General features: G+C 52.0%; 1 protein-coding gene across 1 annotated transcript; it reads right to left on the bottom strand.

Moving 5' to 3' along the window:
* Positions 1-12,881: 12,881 nt before the first annotated feature.
* Positions 12,882-16,159, bottom strand: LOC146335107 (C-C motif chemokine 5-like). The gene is made up of 3 exons (XM_084822690.1): positions 15,970-16,159; positions 15,045-15,156; positions 12,882-14,099 (listed from the first exon to the last, which is right to left on the bottom strand). The coding sequence occupies exons 1-3, from the start codon at positions 16,157-16,159 to the stop codon at positions 14,012-14,014; spliced, it is 390 nt and encodes a 129-aa protein (XP_084678816.1). The 3' UTR covers positions 12,882-14,011.
* Positions 16,160-21,167: the final 5,008 nt, after the last annotated feature.

The raw sequence follows: 21,167 nt of genomic DNA, 5'->3' as shown, positions 1-21,167 counted from the left end.
GGTCATAACCCATGAAAGTTCATGCTAATTTATTAAACTATCTGAACAACTAAAAAGAGTTAGCCTATATGTGCACTACACTTAACCCTTGACTTTGTAAACAGAAGGCTGACACTGTTACACTATAATATTATTTAAAGCCTACCTCGTAAGCTTTAGAATGGATTAATTGATATGACAAATGACTCCTTACAATTTAGCATGTGCTGTCAGTTGCGTGGGGGTTTCATCCCACTGCCACCCGCCCCAAGGTGAGCGAGCCCTTGAGCAAGCAACTTTCTGAGCTTGGAGAAAATGAGTCAGATGCCAGGGAAGTGATCAGAGTGACAAGGCTTCCAAGGACCTGCTGCAAGAGGAAGCCCAGAGGGGGGGGGAGAGAGAGAGACTGACTTTCTGACCTACAAGGTCCCGCCTGGCCCCAAGGAAGGTCAAGGCCATGAGTCAGGCAGCAGCAAAAAAGGGCCCCAGTTTCCGATCACCCGGAGCCTGAAACAGCCGGGCCCAAGACTAGGCTGAAGCCAGACTCAGACCCCCAAAAGGGCTGACGTGCTGCCCCTGTGTGGATGGCCCTGTCAACATGCCCAGGAACATTGCAGAAGGAGCGGTTTGGAGCGGGACTTCCTTCTTCTGCCATACACAGACGCTGAACTCTGGGGCCCCCTTGAGAGGCTTCTGGTCTGTCATTCCCTCCACCACCATCAACTCATGTCATATTAAGACAGCAGAACCATGAAAACGTAGAACACACCTGTGGAAGAATGCCAAGAGCATCTAAGAAGCCCGGCTAAATAAATAAATGGTTTTGCCCAAAGCGGAAGAAGGGTGCCACGTAAGCCTCCCATGCGGAGAGCGTTCTGTTGACATGGCAGCGCGATCAATGAGGCCCCCTCTGCACTTGCCCCTGTGTCCCCTCAGAAGACGGGCACCCAGCGAAGACCCTCCAGCAACGGCTCGGAGGGTGAGCGACTTCACGAGTGCTGCAGCACGGGACACAAAGCGGTGCTGGGGCTGAGGGTACCAGACCGAAGGATTTTTTGTGGCAGGGAGGGCAATCCAAGGGTCGCCATCATTGGGCACTTGCTGAGGCCCACCCCTAGCTGGCCCCTGGAGTGTGCTGGCCTTGCTGCTGCTCCTTACCGCCATTGTCTGGTCACCTGTCCTCTCCAGCCATGACCAGAGGGGGGGATGGGGTGGGCTCCAGGTGTCGGAGGGCCCTTGGGCAAGACGCCCCTACCTCCATGAGCCCACCTTCTCCCTGCCACGGTCCCCTGCCGCTCTTGCTCCCCCCCATCATGGCTGCCAATCGCTTGCCTGGCAAATGGGCAGTCAGGTGGCCACGGTGCCTGCCACTGGTCCTCACCACTCCTGGTGCCTGGGCCGGGGCGAGAGGCGGGCGAACAAGCAGGCTGCAATGGGGAGGAGGAGGACAAGTCCAGGGGGCTCCTGCCAGCGGCCTCTGCTGGGCTGTGGGCCCTCGGCGGGCGCCCAGCCAAGCCTGCCCTGATGCCGGCCCTGGCCATGTGCTCCCCTTCTCTGAAAGTGTGTGAACTGGGGCCCAGAGGCAGAGGGCAAGCGAATGGGCAGTAGCGACAGTGGAGGGGCCCCGCTCACCGGGCATTTTCCACAAGCCTCCCAAAACATGGGCTGTTGCATGAACGGCTTCTGGAAGGAACTACAACCATGAGCTAACAGTTGTTCTAGCTACCTGGTGGTGGTGGAGGCTGAGCCCAGGAGTCCTCGATGGATGAGCCAAGGTTTCCACTTTTGCACAGAGATGGTGACCTCAGCACCCACATGCTCATCCTTGTGCTGAGTGGACAAATCTATAATCTGCGCAGGAAATCAAAAGGGAAGTTTCGGCTGCTCTTCATAATCGGAAGTGTGGAAAGAGGAAGTTACACCGCAAACAGAAAGGGAAGGATGTGAGATTGTCTTTCGTTCTTGTGTGAGCTCCCTGCTTCCACAGGCTCGGAGTTGCAGCAGCATGGAGGTTTACAGGGCCTTTGCAATAATTCCTTTATTCACACATGCGTGAGCAGCTCACTGTGGAAGCATGCTGACTCCTCAAGGCAGACAGGAGATCACCTTTGCCCCCTCCCCTGCTAAAATAAACGCCTTGCCCCCATAGCCAAAGGTGGCCACCACAAACTCTTCGGAAAAGCTAGCATCCTTTTGTCCAAAGGCTTTTTGACCACCCATGGTCCAGGAGTGACACCCCACCACTGCCATTTGACATGTTCCCAACACCCTGGCTAGCTCCAAAAGTCCTACTTTGCCTCCTAAGGGACATTAAAGCAGAGGCTGAGCTGCAGGAGACCAATTTCAATCCATCCATCAATCAATCAAAGTTTATTGTACACTTACAGACTGGTTCAAGACGGGGCAACTCTCATGGTCTCTCTTTTCACCAAGTGAAGAATGCTTCTGCCAAAACTTCGTGCTTGACATGGACAAGAGCGCAGCCTCCATTCTCATCAGCTAGCCTGGGACCACCTGTGAGCATGAATGCATTGCCCGTCTCTGGTCCCAGTCTAGAAGAAGAGAGCACTGTGCAGAGCCAGTGTAGTGTAGTGGCAAGAGTATTGGACTGGGAGCCGGGAGATCCGGGTTCTAGTCCCCACTCGGCCATGGAAGCTCACTGGGTGACTTTGGGCCAGTCACACACTCTCAGCCCAACCCACCTCACAGGGTTGTTGTTGTGAGGATAAAATGGAGAGGAGGAGGATAATGTAAGCCGCCTTGGGTTCCTTGCAAGAGGAAAAAAGGTGGGATATAAATGCAATAATAAATACATAAATAAATTTGATAGGGTGTGAAAGACCAAAATACCAGTAAAACGAAGGAGAGGTAATAAACTGGAAAAGGTTCAGAGGAGGGCAACGAGGATGACCAGGGGACTGGAAGCAAAGCCCTATGCAGAGAGACTGAAAGAACTGGGCATGTTTAGCCTTGAGAAGAGAAGACTGAGGGGAGATAGGATGGCGCTCTTCAAGTCCTTGAAAGGCTGTCACAGAGAGGAAGGCCAGGATCTCTTCTCCATCATCCCAGAGTGCAGGACACGGAATCATGGGCTCAAGTGACAGGAAGCTGGATTCCGGCTGAACATCAGGAGAAACTTCCTGCCTTTAGAGCAATAAGACAATGGAACCAATTCCCTGGGGAGGTGGCGGGCTCTCCCACACTGGAGGCGTTCAAGACGAGGCTGGACAGCCATCTGCCAGGGATGCGCTGACTTGGATTCCTGCACCGAGCAGGAGGTTGGACGAGGCCCCTTCCAGCCCTACTATTCTCTGAATCCCCTGCTTTCCCTCTTCAGATCTGTTTGCCTGCCTTCCCCAAGGGTGCTGCCAGATAAGACTTTCATTGTGCCATCGGCCTGCCGCATTCATGGAATGTTATGGGAGGATAGCAGCGTTGTAGTAGCCCTCCAGTGTTCCTCCACTGTTGCTCCTGTCTTTCTTCTTTACACACACACACACACACACGTTAAAGAAGACGGAAGAACTAGACCATGACGGGATTTGTAACCAGAACCTATTAGTGGTTGTGGGGTTCTGGGGTGGCTTGTTAACCGCTGCGAAAAGCCACCCTGCCCAGGCTCGCATGTGCAATAAGCCACGGCAGTGCCTGACACAGCTTGAATATTGACAATGGCAGCAGGCACACGCCACAAACCCACATGGCTCACGGTGGGTGCCAGCGTTCACGCGTTGAGGGAGAGAAATTCTTTCCCACCTCTCCAAATGAAGGTAGGGGGAGAAATTTAGGGGAGGGGCAAAAGTTTTCTGCCTTTCAGGCGGAGAGGATTCCATTCCTTGCTGAACTTTTGACAGGGTCCCCAGGGCTCTTTCCCCTTCACTCCAAAATTAAGCTGTGGTCTGGCACAGTACACCGGGCAGCACAGCTGCCACCACACCTAGGGATGAGGTGGGTGGGTGGCTAATGGGAGGAGGGCCTTTTCTGCAGTGACACCCAGCTGTGGAATGAACTCCCTAGAAGGTTCGCCTGGCGCCTGCGCTGTACTCTTTCAGGTGCCAGGTGAAGACTTTTTTTATTTTCCCAGCATTTTAACGTTACAGGCTTTTAACTTTGCTGTTTTAAATATGTTGGTGTATTTTAAATCTCTGCATGGCTGCTAGATTTTATGCTGATTGTATTTTTATACTGTAGTTTTAAGCGTTTATATTTTACACTGTTTTTATTCTGTACGTTGTGGTATTAATTTTTGTGAACCGCCCAGAGAGCTTCAGCTATTGGGCAGTATAGAAATGTGATAAATAAATAAATAACCACACATGGGAGATGCCCTTGGGCACAATGCTACATGATGACAAACCACACAGGGGCCTAGAAACAGAGCTGGCCCCAGCCATTTTGCTGCCTGAGGCGAAGGACAAGATGGTGCCCCCTCCCCTTCCTGGTACAAAAGTGGACTGAATCTTCCTTCAGCATTGGTGATGCGACGGCACCTTCCACTGCCCCAAAGGCAGCACGCCAGCTTGGGGGCACAGGGCACGACGCAGGGCCCACAACACTGTCTTCCAGTTCCTTGCTGCCATATCCCAGCATTTGCTGCCTGAGTCCCCTGCTTCACTCTGCCTCATGGTAGGGCCGGCATTGCCTGGAAACAAGGCCACGTCGTCCCATGGTGTCATTCCCAGGGGCTGTAGTAGCCACAACTCCCATGTGTGGTGACGGCTGTCCTGCTGGGCACTTTGCCAGTGAGCTGTGGCCTCATTTGAAAAGAAAGACACCTTGTAGAACCATCAATACAACCTCCCACCTGAACTGTCCCCCTCCACCCCATGAACATCTCTCCTTTCCTCTTGATCTTCAGGTGTTTCACTCCGGAAGAGCTATGGAGGCAGCTCTTCCTTCCCAACCTTGCTTTGCTCTGCCCTGGCTGGGGGTACTGCCAGACAGAGGGAGGACTCTCAGCGCTACCCATCAAAAGATGTGGTGCAGCTCTTCTCCCATCTTTCCCTCCTTAACTGATTTTTTTCTGGCAAGAAAGCAGACAGAAGCAGCAATGGGGACAGATGGCAGGGCTACAAAAGGAAGACAGTGTTGGCTGACCCCCCCCCCCCCCGTAAAATTATGTGAATGAGGCATAATGAAAGCTTCGCTTGGAAGCCCCCTGGTTTTCTCCCAGGCACCCTCATCCCAGGATAGCCCCCTTTTCCTGGGGGTATTGCCTGCCCTAGATCGCAGTCCCATTGTGAACAAGGTTCAGTTTAAAGGTTTTAGAAAAACAAGATGCAAATGGCTGAATTTGCTAAGTTAATGTTTAATAATAGCCACTCTGAACCTTTCCAGAAACGTGCCCTAGAAGCGCTTAGATAAATAAAATGTGCCACCATTCGCTCCCTCGTAGAGATTCAGGCAATCTTCAAGAAAGCACAAGTAAGAGCACACAGTCTTTCTGAGCATGTACAGTGAGTGCCAGATGGGGTGAGGCCTCCTGCTGCAGCAGATCTGCTGGTCTGGAGCCAGCCGGGCTGTCGGAGCAAACAGCGGTTTAGAAACATGTGGAGGCCGCTCACAAGCCACTGAAACTGCAGCATGGAAATAAACACAAGTAACCGCATGGAGACCTTTTGTAAGTAAACAAGGACAAACACTGCTTTTTGTTTATTTAGAAGATGTCGTTCGTTTATTTATTTATTTATTTATTTATTTTACAACCTTTGTATACTGCTCCCCATCCAAACAGATTCCAGAGCAGTAAACACAAGAAGTACAATAGTAAAAAAGATGAAAGATTAAAACAGCATATTAAAATTATTAGAAACAGAATGCCAATAGAAACTGTGGCTGGCCATTTCAGGAATGCTTCCTGGAACAGACCTGTTTTCAGGAGGCGCCAGAAGCAACACACCTGCCTGACCTCCAGCGGCAGGGAGTTCCAAAGAAAGGGGGCCGCCCCACTGTAGGCTCTTCTGGTGGACTCCAGTCAGGCCATAGGTCCATGTGGAACTGCCAGGAGCATGCCCACCAATGACCTCAGTGACCGGGCAGATTGGGAAGGGAGAAGACGCTCTCTCAGGTATCCTGGTCCCAAGTTGTTTAGGGCTTTGTACACTGATCATAGCAAACGCTCTTTTCCAACAGCACAAGAGGCGACTTCACACATGGACATCACCAGATGGTCAATATCGAAATCAGATTGATTATGTCCTTTGCAGCCAAAGATGGAGAAGCTCCATACAGTCGGTAAAAACAAGACCTGGAGCTGACTGTGCCTCAGATCATGAGCTACTTCTTGCAAAATTTTGGCTTAAATTGAAGAACGTAGGGAAAACCACTAAGCCATTCAGGTATGACCTAAATCATATCCCTTATGAATATACAGTGGAAGTGACGAATAGATTTCAGGGGTTAGACCTGATAGACAGAGTGCCTGAGGAACTATGGATGGAGGTCCGTAACATTGTTCAGGAGGCAGCAATGAAATCCTTCCCAAAGAAAAAGAAATGCAAGAAAGCAAAGTGGCTGTCTGATGAGGCTTTACAAGTAGCTGAGGGAAGAAGGGAAGCGAAAAGCAAGGGAGAAAGGGGAAGATATACCCAACTGAATGCAGATTTCCAGAGAATAGCAAGGAGAGACAAGAAGGCCTTCAAGAAAATTGGAGATCTCAAGGGAACGTTTTGTGCAAAGACGGGCATGATAAAGGACAAAGAAGGCAGGGACCTAACAGAAGCAGATGAGATTAAGAAGAGGTGGAAAGAATGCACAGAAGAACTATACAGGAAAGATCTGAATGTCCCTGATAGCCATGATAGTGAGGTCACTGAACTTGAGCTGGACATCCTTGAGAGTGAAGTCAAGTGGGCCGTAGGAAGCATTACTAACAACAAAGCTAGCGGAGACGACAGTATTCCAGGTGACCTATTTAAGATCTTAAAAGATGATGCTGTTAAAGTGCTGCACTCAATATGCCAACAAATTTGGAGCACTCAACAGCGGCCACAAGACTGGAAAAGGTCAGTTTACATTCCAATCCCAAAGAAGGGCAACGCCAAAGAGAGTTCGAACTACCGCACAATTGCGCTCATTTCACATGCCAGCAAGGTTATGCTCAAAATCTGTAGGGATGGCAGAAAATTCCGCCACGGATTCCAGTGAGGCTGGATTCTTTAGAATCTGGCCCCCCAGAATCTGTGGCGGAACGGCCTCCTGCCCCCCGTGGAATCCCCCCGGGACGGAGCTTACCTGGGGCGGATGCAGAGGACTCGCCGCCGGCGGCAGCGGTTCTGGCGGCAGTGGCGGCTCCAGCCATTGGAGTCCTTGCAGCTGTGATAGGCTACGTAAGTATTTACGTAGCCTATCACGGCTAAACCCCCCCCCCGCAAAAAAAACCAGCATACGCAAATGGCGGCGGCTATGGTGGCCGCCATTTACGTTCCCTATTTTTCGCCGTTCTAGCCTACGTAAATATTTACATAGGCTATTATGGTGAAAAAAAAGGGGAACGCAAATAGCATAGTGGGCACTATTTGCGTTCCCTATTTTTTGCCGTTCTAGCCTAAGTAAATACTTATGTAGGCTAGAATGGCGAAAAATAGGGAACACAAATGGCGGCTGCCGTAGTGGCCGCCATTTGTGTACGCTGGGTTTTTTTGGGGGGGGGGTTAGGCATGATAGGCTACGTAAATACTTCTGTAGCCTATCACGGCAGCCTGGCTGGACGCAAATGGTGGCCGCCATGGCAGCCGCCATTTGCGTCCGCACCAGCCCGTCCGCGGCCGGAAATCTGGCTGCAGACAGCCCTGACCGGCTGCTCTGCGGAGCCGCCGCGGAGCGAAGCTGGCCGGGCAGGATTCTGGGGGCTCCCAGATTGGGACCAGATTGCCTCCCCCCCGTCGAGGATTCTGGGGGGAGGGACGGAGCGCCTCCCCCCCCCACGAATCAATCCGCTAAAAGGTAAGTGAGTTTCGTACATCCCTAAAAATCCTACAAGCTAGGCTTCAGCAGTATGTGAACCGAGAACTACCAGAAGTACAAGCTGGGTTCCGAAGAGGCAGAGGAACTCGAGATCAAATCGCCAACATTCGCTGGATCATATCTGTACGAGGGTCAAGAAGCAACAGTAAGAACCGGACATGGAACAACCGATTGGTTCAAAATTGGGAAAGGAGTACGACAAGGCTGCATATTGTTGCCCTGCTTATTTAACTTATATGCAGAGTACATCATGAGAAACGCCGGGTTGGATGAATCACAGGTCGGATTTAAGATTGCTGGGAGAATTATCAACTTTGGAGTCCCAGGTGGATCCTTTGCACTTGTGAACAAGCACTGAGCAATCTGTGTGATATTTGCACGCCTGTCATTACATCTGTTTAGTTGTGGACTTGCGTGACTCTGCAGGGCTGGAATCCAGGGAAAATTTGCCTTAGTCACCCAGCATCTCGCTCTGACAAAAAATCACGTGTAAATTTGAATTTGCAGTTTTTCTTTGGGTTACTGCTTCTTGTTCTTGGCTCATGGGGTAGACCACAATTACAGGAATCCTAGCGGGACAGGAAGGAAAGAAGAAACCACTGAACAGCCGCTGACCCTCCTCAGCCCAACCAAATATACACAGCAAACGGGGCGAATGAGGTTGTGTCATCCTGGCTGGAATTTCCCACATAGCAGAAAGGAGTCAGCATCTCTGCTCAGTGTCTGTCCAGGGGGCGGGGGGGCGGGGGGCTTCTGACCAGCTGGTTCTGAAGAAGAGGGGCTGAGCTCTGATAAGGATCCTGGCCGCAGATGGTTTCTCCTGCTATGAGCAGACATCGGGGGGGGGGGGCTTGATCCCCTTAGAAGAGCAGGATGTCACCCTAAATGCGGAGGCAGCCAGGTCCGCTGAAAGAAACATGACCAAATGCAGACCACCGTAATGCTTTTCTTTGGCCAGCTGAAAGGTCACAAAATCCTGTGCTACCTCTCAAGCTCTCCAGAACTCTTCGTCAGGGAAGATGGCACCTTGCCAGATTCTCGGAGGTCAGAGCTGCTGCTGCTGCATGGGAGGGTCATGGGGCAGGGCAGTCAGGAGCACATGCCACCGCCACCCCGCCACAAACGGACTTGAAAGGGCCCCAGTCCCTTCCACCATGTTCCCCGCTTTCCCGAGGAATGCTCTGCCTGGGCAGGGCTTGCTTTGGAGGAGAGAGTACTGGAACCATGTATGACCAGCAGCAGGAGCAGCATTTCATAGGGTGGCCATGTGTCCTCTTTTGCAGAGGACAGTCCTCTATTTGAAGGCCTGTCCAGTCCAAGCTGAATTTAAAGATAAAGAACCATCAGAAGTCTTTTTGCCCATCCCCTGTCAGCACCTGGGCAGCAGACTGAACAGGCAGGGACACGGGTCACCTAGTCACCGTCTTCCAGGCAGGGACACGTGGGGCGGTTACCCGTGAACCCGAGGCTCCCCTTCTGCATAGACCGGGGGCCCTACCCCGAGGGAGGTGCCTGTGCGTGCCCGTGAACCCCAGGCTCCCTTCTGCGTCAGACATTTACACAGTTTGCTGCTCTGCCTCTCGCAGACCCCGGCACCCCAAACCACACAGCCACGCTGTCTCCCGCCACATGCCTGGCAAGGGCCCATAGCCGGAGGGCAGGTCGCTCTGCCTCTGACGACCTGGATCGGCTGCCGTGACACACCACTTCGGAGGCAACAGGTTGCTCCGTGCGGGTGAGCTGGACGCCCAGGTGCAGGACGGAGGTGTTGAGCGTGCAGCAGCAGGCGCGGCCAAGTGCGGGAGGGCAGGCGGGCGCTCCTGGCTGCAATCGGCAGGCATCGGACCTGCTTGGGGTCCTGGTGGGGGCGCGAGTCAGGGAGGCTGGGGAGGGAGCGGGCAAGCATGGTCAGGGCGAGCCTCCCACCAGCACAGCGGGCAGGACCCGTGACCCGCGCTGGCTCGCCCATGCGCGCGCCCCTTCGCGCCACTGCCCAGTCTGCGACTGCGGCCACTGGGCAGAGGGGGCGGGGAGGAGGGCTCGTGCTCGGCTTCCCTGCCCTTTCTCAGGGTAGTGCGACTTCAGCTGCTGCCTCCACGTCCCGCCCTGATCCAGGGCACCGTCTGCAGGACCTGCTGCAGCAGCCCTGCGCTGGCGACCACAGCAGGATAGGCTCCCCGCCCATGGGCCAGCACAGGGCGCACTCCTGCCTCCCCCGGCTGCCTGCCCTCCTGAGGGGGCTGGCGGAGCATCGGGCAGAGCGGCGGCAGCACCCGGGCCGCAGGCTGCGATGCGGCTGCTCCCTTGGGCCACTCCGGCGGGGCTGTGGGAGACGGGGCATAGTGGCCCGTCCTCCCAGTGCTGGGCGTTGCCCGGGGAGGGCGCCGGCACCGCCTGGATCCCCAAGTGGGCAGTCCAGAGCCTTGTCCCAGTGCACAGGACCCCTTGCTGGTGCACCAAGGCAGCCACCTGGCAGCCCAGGCTCCGGCCTGTCCTCACCCCCTGCCTCCATTCCTCAGGGCCGCAGCAAGCTGGAGAAGGACAAGGGGCGGGCCTCAGCCCTACCGTCTCTTGCACCAGCCCCATTGCCCGCACTGCTGCTGGCAGTGTCCCGTTGCACGCAACACTGACGCCCGGCCTGGCCGTGGGGCTGCGTGTCTGCAAGTGGGGTGGCCTAGGCAGCAATTCCATTCCCTAGAGCCATTCCCACACAGAGGAGTAGGACTATGCTACATGCACTACATCTCCATACAGCTGTGGGAAGGGGGGGCTGGCCTACCGAGAAGAGGGGTGTCTAATTCCCACCTGGTCTGCAGAGCTCCAGGCGGGGCCTCCAGCCAGCCAGCGCCCATGGCTCCCTCGGCTCCCTGAAGAAGGATGGGTGGGTGGGGGGCATGGAGCGGGCTCTCACGTGGCGCTCCAGGGCGTGGCAGAAGGCTCCCCTCAGCACCTTGGATTTAGACCAGCACTGGAAGGCATTCTGCTGGTGGCCAGCAGCACACAGCTCCTGAGCGATCCTGCAGTGTAAGTGGATAGTCTGCAGACAGGAGCTAGGCACCAGCCTGTGGACCCATCCACTCTCCCAGACCAGTCTCAGGAGCAGGTGTGCTTCTGGGGCCACCCAGCATGGCCCTGTACCTGGGAGCCATCTTGCCCTGGAGCTAAGGCAGAAGACCCTGACTTCCTGGTTCCTCTGGGACACAGGATCACAATCCAGAAATCCAGGATCACAGGATTTCTGTGGTTCAGCGAATTATAGGGGAAGCATTTCTTCTTCTTTTTCCAGGGATGCTTTATACCTGGCTCTGGAAGGATCCCCTATGTTGGACTTCTGCATAGCACAAACACCCCTTCAGAAGGTAGCGCAAAGGCTGCGATTTGTGGCTTGGGCCCACACAGAAGATGGGAGTGCAAGAGAGCAACTTAGCGGTTTTCCCAGGACTGAAAAGAACCGTTGGCTTCCCAGGCAGCCTGATCTTCTGGGGTACATAGGAAGCCTTATACTCTTTCCCTCCCATGAGCCTGGACAGGAGAAAGCAGCGTGTTGTTATTGGAAGCTGTCAAGGACCACGGCCTGCTTCCCGCCACAAGATCGGGTCAGGCTGTCACGTCGGATGGAACCACCTGGAATTGTTTGTAATCTGGAGGCCCCTCGGCCCTTTGCCCCAGGCCAGGCGCAGCCCCTGCTGCCTGGAGAGGGCCGCAGCTGGAGGTGGTGGGAGTCCCAGCCTCTCGGGGGCCAGGGCGGCCCGCCCAGCGGCTGAGCCAGTGATTGGCTGAGGCAAATCTGCCCTGAGTTGCCAGGGCTGGGCTGTAAAAGTGGGCTGAGGCCGAGGCATGGGGTCTCCCTTCATCCTGGTGGTCCTGGACCTGCAGACGGCTGGTTGCTATCCAGGGAGATCCATACTTACGTATGTAAGGATAGGCCAGGGAGATTTATTATTTTGCTTGGGTGTGCATTCATGAAGCTCTCTGTTTGTAATTAAGTGATTTAGCTTTGTACCCTCTGTGTAACCTGCTATTTCCATTCTTCCCTTTCCCTCTACCCCTTTATTTTGATCTTAATAAACCTTTATCCAACCTTTAGTTGGTGTGATCTCTCTGCATAACCTCAGTGCTAATTTCAGTGCCTCTTGGCTTACGAGGGTGGCTGCTGGGTATTTGGGGGGATGGAAAGGCCAGGTTTGGCCAGTCCTGTTTTTGGGAAGGGGGTCCTGGGATTGGGTCCTGGGTGGTCCTCCCTCGCAGGGAAGTTGGGGCCGGTCCCAGCGGCAGGGATCCCTTCCTTCCCCTCCCTTCCTTCCTTGACAGAAGCTCCAGGCTCCGTGATCATAAACGTGCTGTCTCGCATTTTCGCCATCTTGCGGCACCAATGTCTCGCTTCATAGAGAAATTGGAGGTGGGGACCAAGGTGGGAGAGCAGGGAACAGTTTAGTGTGATGCATGCCTGTGTACATTGGTGAGGTCAGGCAGGCATTCCCACCCAAAGGATGAAATTCCCACCCAAACTCGCCAGAGCCAGGGGACTTTGCCCAGGCAAAAAGCCCTTTGTAGCCCTTCCTGCTGAGGAGGGCCCAGGGCCAAACAGAGAGGGCAGGGCTGGTCCAGAACCCCAAAATTTCACTGCCCAGGAAGATGCTCCACAATCTACCAGCTCACTATACACATCCAAAGGTTCTCGGTTTGATCCTAGTGGATCCTGTCCCACCACGCCTGCACAATAGCCCTCGATCCATTTCGATCCCTTTGGCTTGTATTTTGGGTAAAACCTGAATCAGCTCTTTTGCCAGTCAGTGTTCAGGGGACAGCATTTTGGCCAAAGCCATGTATGACTTTCCAAAACAGTCTCAGGACTGGATGGAGCCCCTTCCCTCCTGCCTGCTTCAGGTGCCACCCACCCCACTTTGGGATCCGCAGAGAAGAGGAGAACTCAGCAAGGCAGAGTGAAACCAAGTTGCATCTTTATTTTCGCAAGCCAACAAGTTAGCAGAGAAATGTCTGACGTGCAGACATGCTCTGATAAATAGTGAAAACACTTATAAATACAATGTATAAATAGGAATACAATAATATGAAATTATACCTCATGCCACCTTCCCTCCATGCAGAGGGCAAAGAATTTGAACAGCCTGGTACATAAATATATAAATAGAAACAAAGAAGCAGGTATGGAACTGGAGGGAAAATGGTATATGCACACAGAGAGACTTCTGGCTTGGCAAAAATCTGCTCCAAATTTCAAACTCCATTTAGGTCTTCTTGTATAGTACTTCTGTACTTCTGTACATGGATATCTACGTTACAAACCTTGCTTACTTTTACTGCCTTGACTGTCATGGCCTCCAGCAAAGAATTCTGGGAATGATCATTAAGAATTCTCCCCCTGTGAACTTCCTAACAGAATGAAATTTCCCTGGGAAGATGGAATACTTTTATAGCAGCGTTAGTCTGTAATGCGCTTAGTTTTAGCAGCAACATCAGATCTCAAAGTGAGATGTTTTGTTTGTTTGCGTTTGGTCCTGAAAGCTACTTTGGGGTGGGGGGGGGGCAAAGGGAATGCAGCTTTCCCCCCACTTTTCAGTGCCAAACCTTTGGGTTCATAGACCAGTTTTTAAAATTGCTGGGGAAATTCACAAGCTGAAACCCAAGACTGAATGTAAACTCTCTGCATCTGATGAGTGGACGATCCTCACAGCTGCAAACATTTGGGTCTAGCAACACATCTGGGCCCTCAGCCACATCAGAAAGCAGCAATTTCCAAAGCCACTGGGAACCGTGAAAAGCGTATCACGTAAGAGGGTTTTTCTTAGCCAGGGAAGGGGAGTGGGCTGTCCTCGGTCTGCTTGCTGGGGGAGCCCCCCTTCACGTCTGGGCACAGCTCCCAAACTGATGGCTTGAGGATGGGGCCCCCAAGGGATGCTTGCCCTGGTGGAAGCCATGGAGTGCCTTAGCCAGAATTTGGGGGAAGATTGAGAGAGAGAGTCCAGGAAGTAGCCAAGTGCATGTCGCTGAGGTTCAGGTGTAGCCATTCCTTCCAGGGAGTGACGGATGGCAGCAACTGCGAGTCTCAGTTGTGTTTCAGGCGTTCCACCAGATGGATGGCCCACGTGGCTTTAGGGTCAACGCAGGCTGAACGACCATTCTTGAATATAAACCTGTGAAGAAAAGAAACAGACAGCGTTTTGATTTTCCCCTCCCCATTTTTTTCCTCCTTGCCACTCAGACGTGCAAAGATCTTCCTAAATGGTTTGCCTGTTCTGCTAATTTTATCACTTTCTTTTGCTTCCAGATGCACCATTTATCATTCTGAGAATAATCTCTCTTAATTGCCCCATGTCAGTTCCTCTTCCTAAGTGCGGGGTAGGGGTGGGAGCTTTAATTACTGATTTCTTTGCATTATTTCTTTTCATTTTCATTTTTAATAGTTAACCACTACTATCTTACTATTTAAAAAAAAAGTTAAAAGGGAAAAGAGTAAGGAAACTAGTAATTAAAGCCTTTCCACTGTGGGAACACAAACTGACATTAGAGCAATTAAGGGAGGCTATTCCAGGAGGAGTGCGGGGCAATTTATCACTAGTCTCACAGCCGCAATCAACAGGAAGAAATAAAAGAGGCTGGATTGCAAAGAGGACTCTTGTAATTAACGGTACAGGAGACCTAAGGAACCCAAAGCAGGGGTGGGGAATGCGTGGCATTCCACACTCCAACTCTCATCACCCCAGCTGGCATGGCTGTTCATCAGGGAAGATGGGAGTTGTGCACCAAGAACAACTAGAGGGCCTCTGGTTCCACATCCTTTACACTTTTCCTCTCCACACACCAGACATACATTGCTGGGGGGGGCAGGGTCACAGCAAATCCCATCTGAAAGGATCCCTCCAGAGGACAACGTGGAAAGCCGTGGGTGGAATGGTTGGACCATGTGAAAAGTGAGTGAGCGGAGGAGGCCAATTCAAGGGGAGAGGACTGGTCTGGAAGGGACATCTGTTCATATATGGAAGGTGAACACCCCGCCCGCCCCCTTCCTGTCGCCTTTGAACCATGCAGATGGGCAGGAGCTTTGGACCACTCAGCATTTCCTCCGTCCCAAGACTTACACTATGGCCGGCAGCCGGCAGTTTCCGCCAGTGTAGAAAAAGCTCTTCACAACGTGTGCTGGGATCCTTTTGGCAGTATAACGGGTGCAGCAGGGAGAATCATCAGCACCAACTGTAAGGAATGCAACATTTGGGCAGGCGTCAGTTTTTAGCTTGAGCATCTGCTGTGGAATGTCAGCTCCCCCTTTCCCAGGGACCTTGGGGCCATTTCCCCTTTCTGTGTCTATGAGGGCCCTTCCATCCTCAAAAGCGTGCATGCACAACCCCACCATGAGTCAGTGACACCCAGCAGAGCAGGCAACGGATCTGGTCCTGGGGGCCCAGTTCCAAAGGACATTCTCTGGAACTGCAATGCTCCCCGCTGAAATGAACAGGAGCTGCTCCAGTGGCCAAGAGGGAGCCATGGTCTCCATCAGATGGAGGTGGCATTCCATTCCCGTGGCTGGGAGCCTCTCCTCCTTCACAGATCATCTCATCTAAGTTAGTGGCTGCCACCAAATTTTGTGGCAGTAAATCCCATGTGTCTTGAGCTGAACTAGCTGCCTGTGCCACAGGTGCACTACGGGAAGCTGCCTAATTTTAGAACATCTCTCCTCTGTAGAAGGTGCAATGACAGGCCCATCAAGGCCAGCAGCAAAGTCTACTAACTCCCGTGGGCTCCCAGTTTTTCTAGAGAAGCCTTCCCCACCTGGTGCCCTCTAAGCGAGTTGACAGCATCGCTGGCTGAGGTGTGCTGAGGGTTCTAGTCCAACATACCTGGAGGGCACCAGATTGGGGAAAGCTGTTCTGGAGGCAATGGCCACCTTGCACCAAGGTGCATTGCTCTCCGTGAAGCGTAATAAAAAGGCGAATGCCGCTCCCATCGAAGAACGTCATCCACCTATTTATTACAGGGCTGCTGTGGAAGAGAAGGGAAGAGACTCACATGGCCCAGCGACAGCCAGGGAGAATGAGGCCACGACCAGGAGAGCGGCAAGGGCAGCCATGGAGATCTTCATGTTGGGTGGAGAGGAAGAGCAGGTGATGGACTGTTTCAAGAGGGTTTCTCTGCTGCTTTGGTGCTCAGTACCTGCCCTGCCCTCCTTTTTATACAAGACTCCGGCTACTGTGCTCATCATGGAAAAACCGGAGTGTGTGTGTGTGTGTGCATAAGGGGAAACACCAACATGACTATCTAGCTTCAGAAAGGAAGAGTTGATGTCATGGGACAACACATTGTGCCACTAATAGAAAAGGGAAGTTCCATGAGGACACCTCAGGAAATCATTGGATGCAGCTCAAGGGCCGAGTATTTCATGTGAAGGACGCCTGCCACTTCTCCTCGGCCGATCATGGCAAGGGAGCATCACCCCAAGATGGGGGCAGGATATGAACCATCACAAGATCGATCTTCTTATGGCTTTCCCAGAAGAGCGGGAGATCCCTTCGATGGCCAACACTGCTGCCACACCTCCAAAACCTCAACAAACACCCAATGATTTGAACTGCTTGGTTGTGTCAGGAAGAGCAGGCCCAGTAAGGAGCAGGTGGTTCTTGATTTGCCAACTCAGACCACTATTTTGCCCAGCTGGTTGGCCAGGCCTGGTTTTGAGGCCTGGTTGCCGTCTGTCCACGGGGATGAGGACTTTCCTGTACCTGGTGCTGGGGAGCAAGAGCGGAGGAGGCCCTGCGCCCATGCCGTACCTGGAGATTTCTTGGAGGCATCAGGCTGGCCAGTGCTACAGACTGAATGGTGGACTCAGCAGAGGCTGGTGGCTCCAATGTCAGTGGGGCAGTGAATCCTCTCCAGGCTTTTTATTTATTTATTATTATTAAATTTATTAATCGCCCATCTGGCTGGTCACCCAGCCACTCTGGGCGATGTACAGCGTATAATAAAACAGTTTAAAACAATAAAATTCTACAATAAAAATGTTTTCTAAAATACCCTAACCCACCCCAAATGCCTGTCTGAACAACCACGTTTTTAATGCACGGCGGAAGCTCATTAAAGAGGGGGCATGGCAGAGTTCCCTAGGGAGGGAGTTCCACAGAGTGGGGGCCACCACAGAAAAGGCCCTCTCCCTCGTCCCCACCAGTCCTGTCCTGGCTGATGGGACAGAGAGAAGGCCATCCGAGGCTGATCTTGTTAAGCGGCCTGTCTGGTGTTGCTGGAGGCGCTCCTTAAGATAGGCTGGGCTGGAACCATATAGGGTTTTAAAGGTCAAAACCAACACCTTGAATTTGGCCCGGAAAACAACTGACAACCAGTGCAACTCCTTCAGCACTGGAGTGATGTGATCTCGCTGGCGGCTGCCTTTAATCAGGCGAGCCGCCGCGTTCTGTACCAGCTGCAGCTTCCGAACCATCTTCAAGGGTAACCCCACATGGAGCACATTACAGTAGTCTAAACGAGGGGAGACCAGGGCATGTACTACCGATGGGAGCAGATGGTCGGGAAGGAAGGGGCGCAGCCACCGTATCAGATGGAGTTGGTATAGCGCTGTCCGGCTCACAGCTGACACCTGAGCCTCCATGGACAGCTGGGAGTCCAAAATGACCCCCAGGCTGCGGACCTGGTCTTTCAAGGGTAGCCATACCCCGTTCAACACCAGGTCAACATCCCCCAGCCTCCTCTTGTCTCCCACCAAAAGTACCTCGGTCTTGTCAGGGTTCAGCTTCAGCTTATTCCTCCCCATCCAGCCACTCACCGTCTCCAGACATTTGGACAGGGATTCTACGGCCAACCTTGGTGAAGATTTGAACAAGAGGTAGAGCTTCGTGTCATCCGCATATTGATGACACTGCACCCCAAACCTCCTGATGATAGCCCCCAGTGGCTTCACATAGATGTTAAATAGCATCGGGGAGAGGATGGAACCCTGCGGCACCCCACAAGTGAGTGACCACAGGTCCGAAACCTCCTCTCCCAGTGCTTCCCTCTGGTACCTGCCGGAGAGGAAGGACCGGAACCACTGCAATACGGTGTCTCCAATGCCCAACCCCTCCAGGCGGTCCAGGAGGATACCGTGGTCAACGGTATCAAAAGCCGCTGAGAGGTCGAGGAGAACAAGGAAGGAGCATTCACCCCTATCCAGAGCCCTCTTCATATCATCTACCAAGGCGACCAAGGCCGTTCCTGTCCAGCAGACAGTCATCTTGCCTTCTTGGTTTTCTTTTTCTTTGGGCCTTTTTTGTTGCCGCCTCCTGAACAATGTTGCAAACTTCTGTCCATAGTTCTTCCGGGACCCTATCTACTAAATCTAGTCCCTTAAATCTATTCTTCACCTCCACTGCATATTCATTAGGAATATTAGTGAGCTCATATCTAACTGATCTGTGGGTCTTCCCTATTCTCTTTAGTCTGATTCTAAATTGTGCAATAAGAAGTTCGTGATCTGAGCTACAATCAGCTCCAGGTCTTGTTTTTACCGAGTGCATAGATGTCCGCCACCTTTGGCTACAAAGGATGTAGTCAATCTGATTTCGGTGTCGACCGTCTGGTGAAGTCCATGTATAAAGTCATCTCTTAGGTTGTTGGAAGAGTGTTTGTTATGCACAGTGAGTTGTCTTGGCAAAATTCTATCAGCCTATGTCCGGCTTCATTTTGTTCTCCTGGACCATGCTTGCCTGTAATTCCAGGTGCCGTTTGACTACCCACCTTAGCATTCCAGTCTCCTGTAATGAAAATAACATCTTTTTTTTGGCGTACTATCCAGTAGGTGCTGCAGATCCTCATAGAACTGATCTACTTCTGCTTCTTCAGCATCTGTGGTTGGGGCGTATATTTGGATCACTGTGATGTTAAATGGCTTACCCTGAATTCAAATTGAGATCATTCTGACATTTTTGGATTGTATCCAAGCACTGCTTTAGCCACTTTATTATTAATTATGAAGGCTACTCCATTTCTTCTATGGTCCTCTTGTCCACAGTGGTAGATCTGGTGGTCATTTGATGTGAAGTGGCCCATTCCGGTCCATTTCAGTTCACTGACACCCAAAATGTCTATATTTACTCTTGACATCTCCCCAGTAACCACATCCAATTTGCCCTGGCTCATAGATCTTACATTCCAGGTTCCTATGGTGTGTTGATCTTTAGAACATCGGATTTGTCGTTCACCACCAGCACCATCAGCTGCTAGCCGTCCTTTCGGCTTTGAGCTAGCTGCGTCATCACATCTGGGGCTAGTTGAACTTACCCTCTGTTCCTCCCCAGTAGCATTTTGACCATCTTCCGACCTGGGAGTCCCATCTTCCGATGGTATACCAACATATCTCTGGTTGTACTGATCTATTAAGTTTTCATGGTAAGATACTGGGGTGGGTTGCCGTTTCCTTCCCCTGGGATCGTATTTCGTCTGACCTCTCTGCTATGGCCTTCCCGTCTTGGGTGTCCCTTCACGGTTTAGCTCTCGACATCATTGAGGTGCTCAAGCTCCAGCACCACGACAAGGTAATGATCTCCTTTGCTGAAGTTTTATGGTTTTACTTGCATTTTAAGTTTAATTGTATGGGGGCCTTTGGCCAAAAGCAGCATATAAGTAAATAACAAAATAATTCCAACCCATTGAACTGATTAACATTTGCTGCTTTAATGAGCAATAATCCATTAAAAATATGAACAAATATGGTGGCAAGAGCCACTGGGGCCCATGAAATATGCACCCGCCCTGATCCATAACAGGGTGGCTAGGTTGTTGACTGGGACTGGCTGATCCAATCATGTTACATCAGTACTTTGCCACCTGTACTGGCTGCTGATTCATTTCCAGGCCCAATTCAAAGTGCTAGGTTTACACAGTAAAACCCTAAATGGCTTGAGGCCAGGTTACCTGAAGGAGCATCTCCTCCCACATCTATCTACCTGGACCCTTAGGTCAACATTTGAGACCCTCCTCATGCTGCCAGATGAGATGAGGCAGGTGGCTACAAGACAGAAGGACTTTTCAGTGATGGCACCTTGTGTGAGGAACACGCTCCCCAGAGAGACTCACCTAGCACCTACATTATGGTCCTTCCAGCACCAGGTGAAGACTTTGTTATCCTCCCAGGCATTTTAAGAACTGCTTTGGTGCTTTTAGATCTTACCGCTGCCGGAGCCACTTTGGTTGGATGCCCTGCATTGTTGTTGCCCTGTGCTGCCAGTTCTATCGTGGTTTTATTGTGTGTGGTTTTACCATTGTTTGTTGTTTTGTATGTTATGCTTTTAATTCACCTGGACCCCATGCGGAGAACTCTGGTTCTTGGGCAATGTAATCAGTAAACACGTAAACAAACAAAAACCCAGAAAGGCCAGATGGAGTTGTGTGTATCAGCCCAAGGACACAGGACAAAAAGGTGGAGACATCTGACAGCAATGTTTAGGGGGCTGTTTTGGATGTGCCTCATGGGAATATCTGTGTAAGGGCGGATCTGGACAATCAGCTGAGGTGGGGAAGCCCCTGCTTACAGCCAGGGAGAGAAACTGCTCCTTCCTCCAGGAATTGCCTGGTGCATAAGCTGCTGCAGTGGCTGCATATCCATCATAGTCAAAAGATTCCTGATCCAACATCAGGAACTCCAACCCTTAGAAAAAGCCCAGCAGAACAGAACAACGGCCCATCTAACCCAATGTCCTGTTTCCAACAGTGCTCAGCCTCTGGGAAGCTTCATTCAGTGACCCTGTATTTGAGTCAAAAAATGTATTTATTTCTTATATTTTTAACCCACCCAATAACAAATGTTCTTTGGGTGGATTACAACAGTTCAAAGGCTAAATACAAACAGTTAAAACCACTGCCGCCGCCACCACTGCGGCCCCAAGAATCTGGCTCCACTGCGCAATGAAAAGACCTCGGCTGACTGCAGCCCATTCCTGCCACGCCGGGGCCGTGGCGCTTGCGAGTCACACGCTGTCACGCAGGTGCCTTCTGCTAAGGATTTCAAACAGCACCCTCTCAACTTCTGTCTAAAAGATGATTAAGGAGCTGGCCTGGCCACCAGTTCCTTTGCTGGTCTTCTCGCATCTTTGTTCTACGCTGGGTGTTCAGCCTGGGCTTCACACGTCAGAAGTCCTCCCTTGAGTATAATTTTGGGACAAAACACCAGAGCAAAAGTGGAAAACATTTCAAATGGGATTCAGGTCTGACACATTTCACAG

This window comes from Heloderma suspectum, chromosome 16, assembly GCF_057233095.1.
Source record: "Heloderma suspectum isolate Gila_16-S chromosome 16, 16-S_ref, whole genome shotgun sequence".
Classification (NCBI taxonomy): Eukaryota; Metazoa; Chordata; class Lepidosauria; order Squamata; family Helodermatidae; genus Heloderma; species Heloderma suspectum.
The sequence above is the reverse complement of the archived record's forward strand: the minus strand, read 5'-3'. Positions and strand labels throughout refer to the sequence as shown.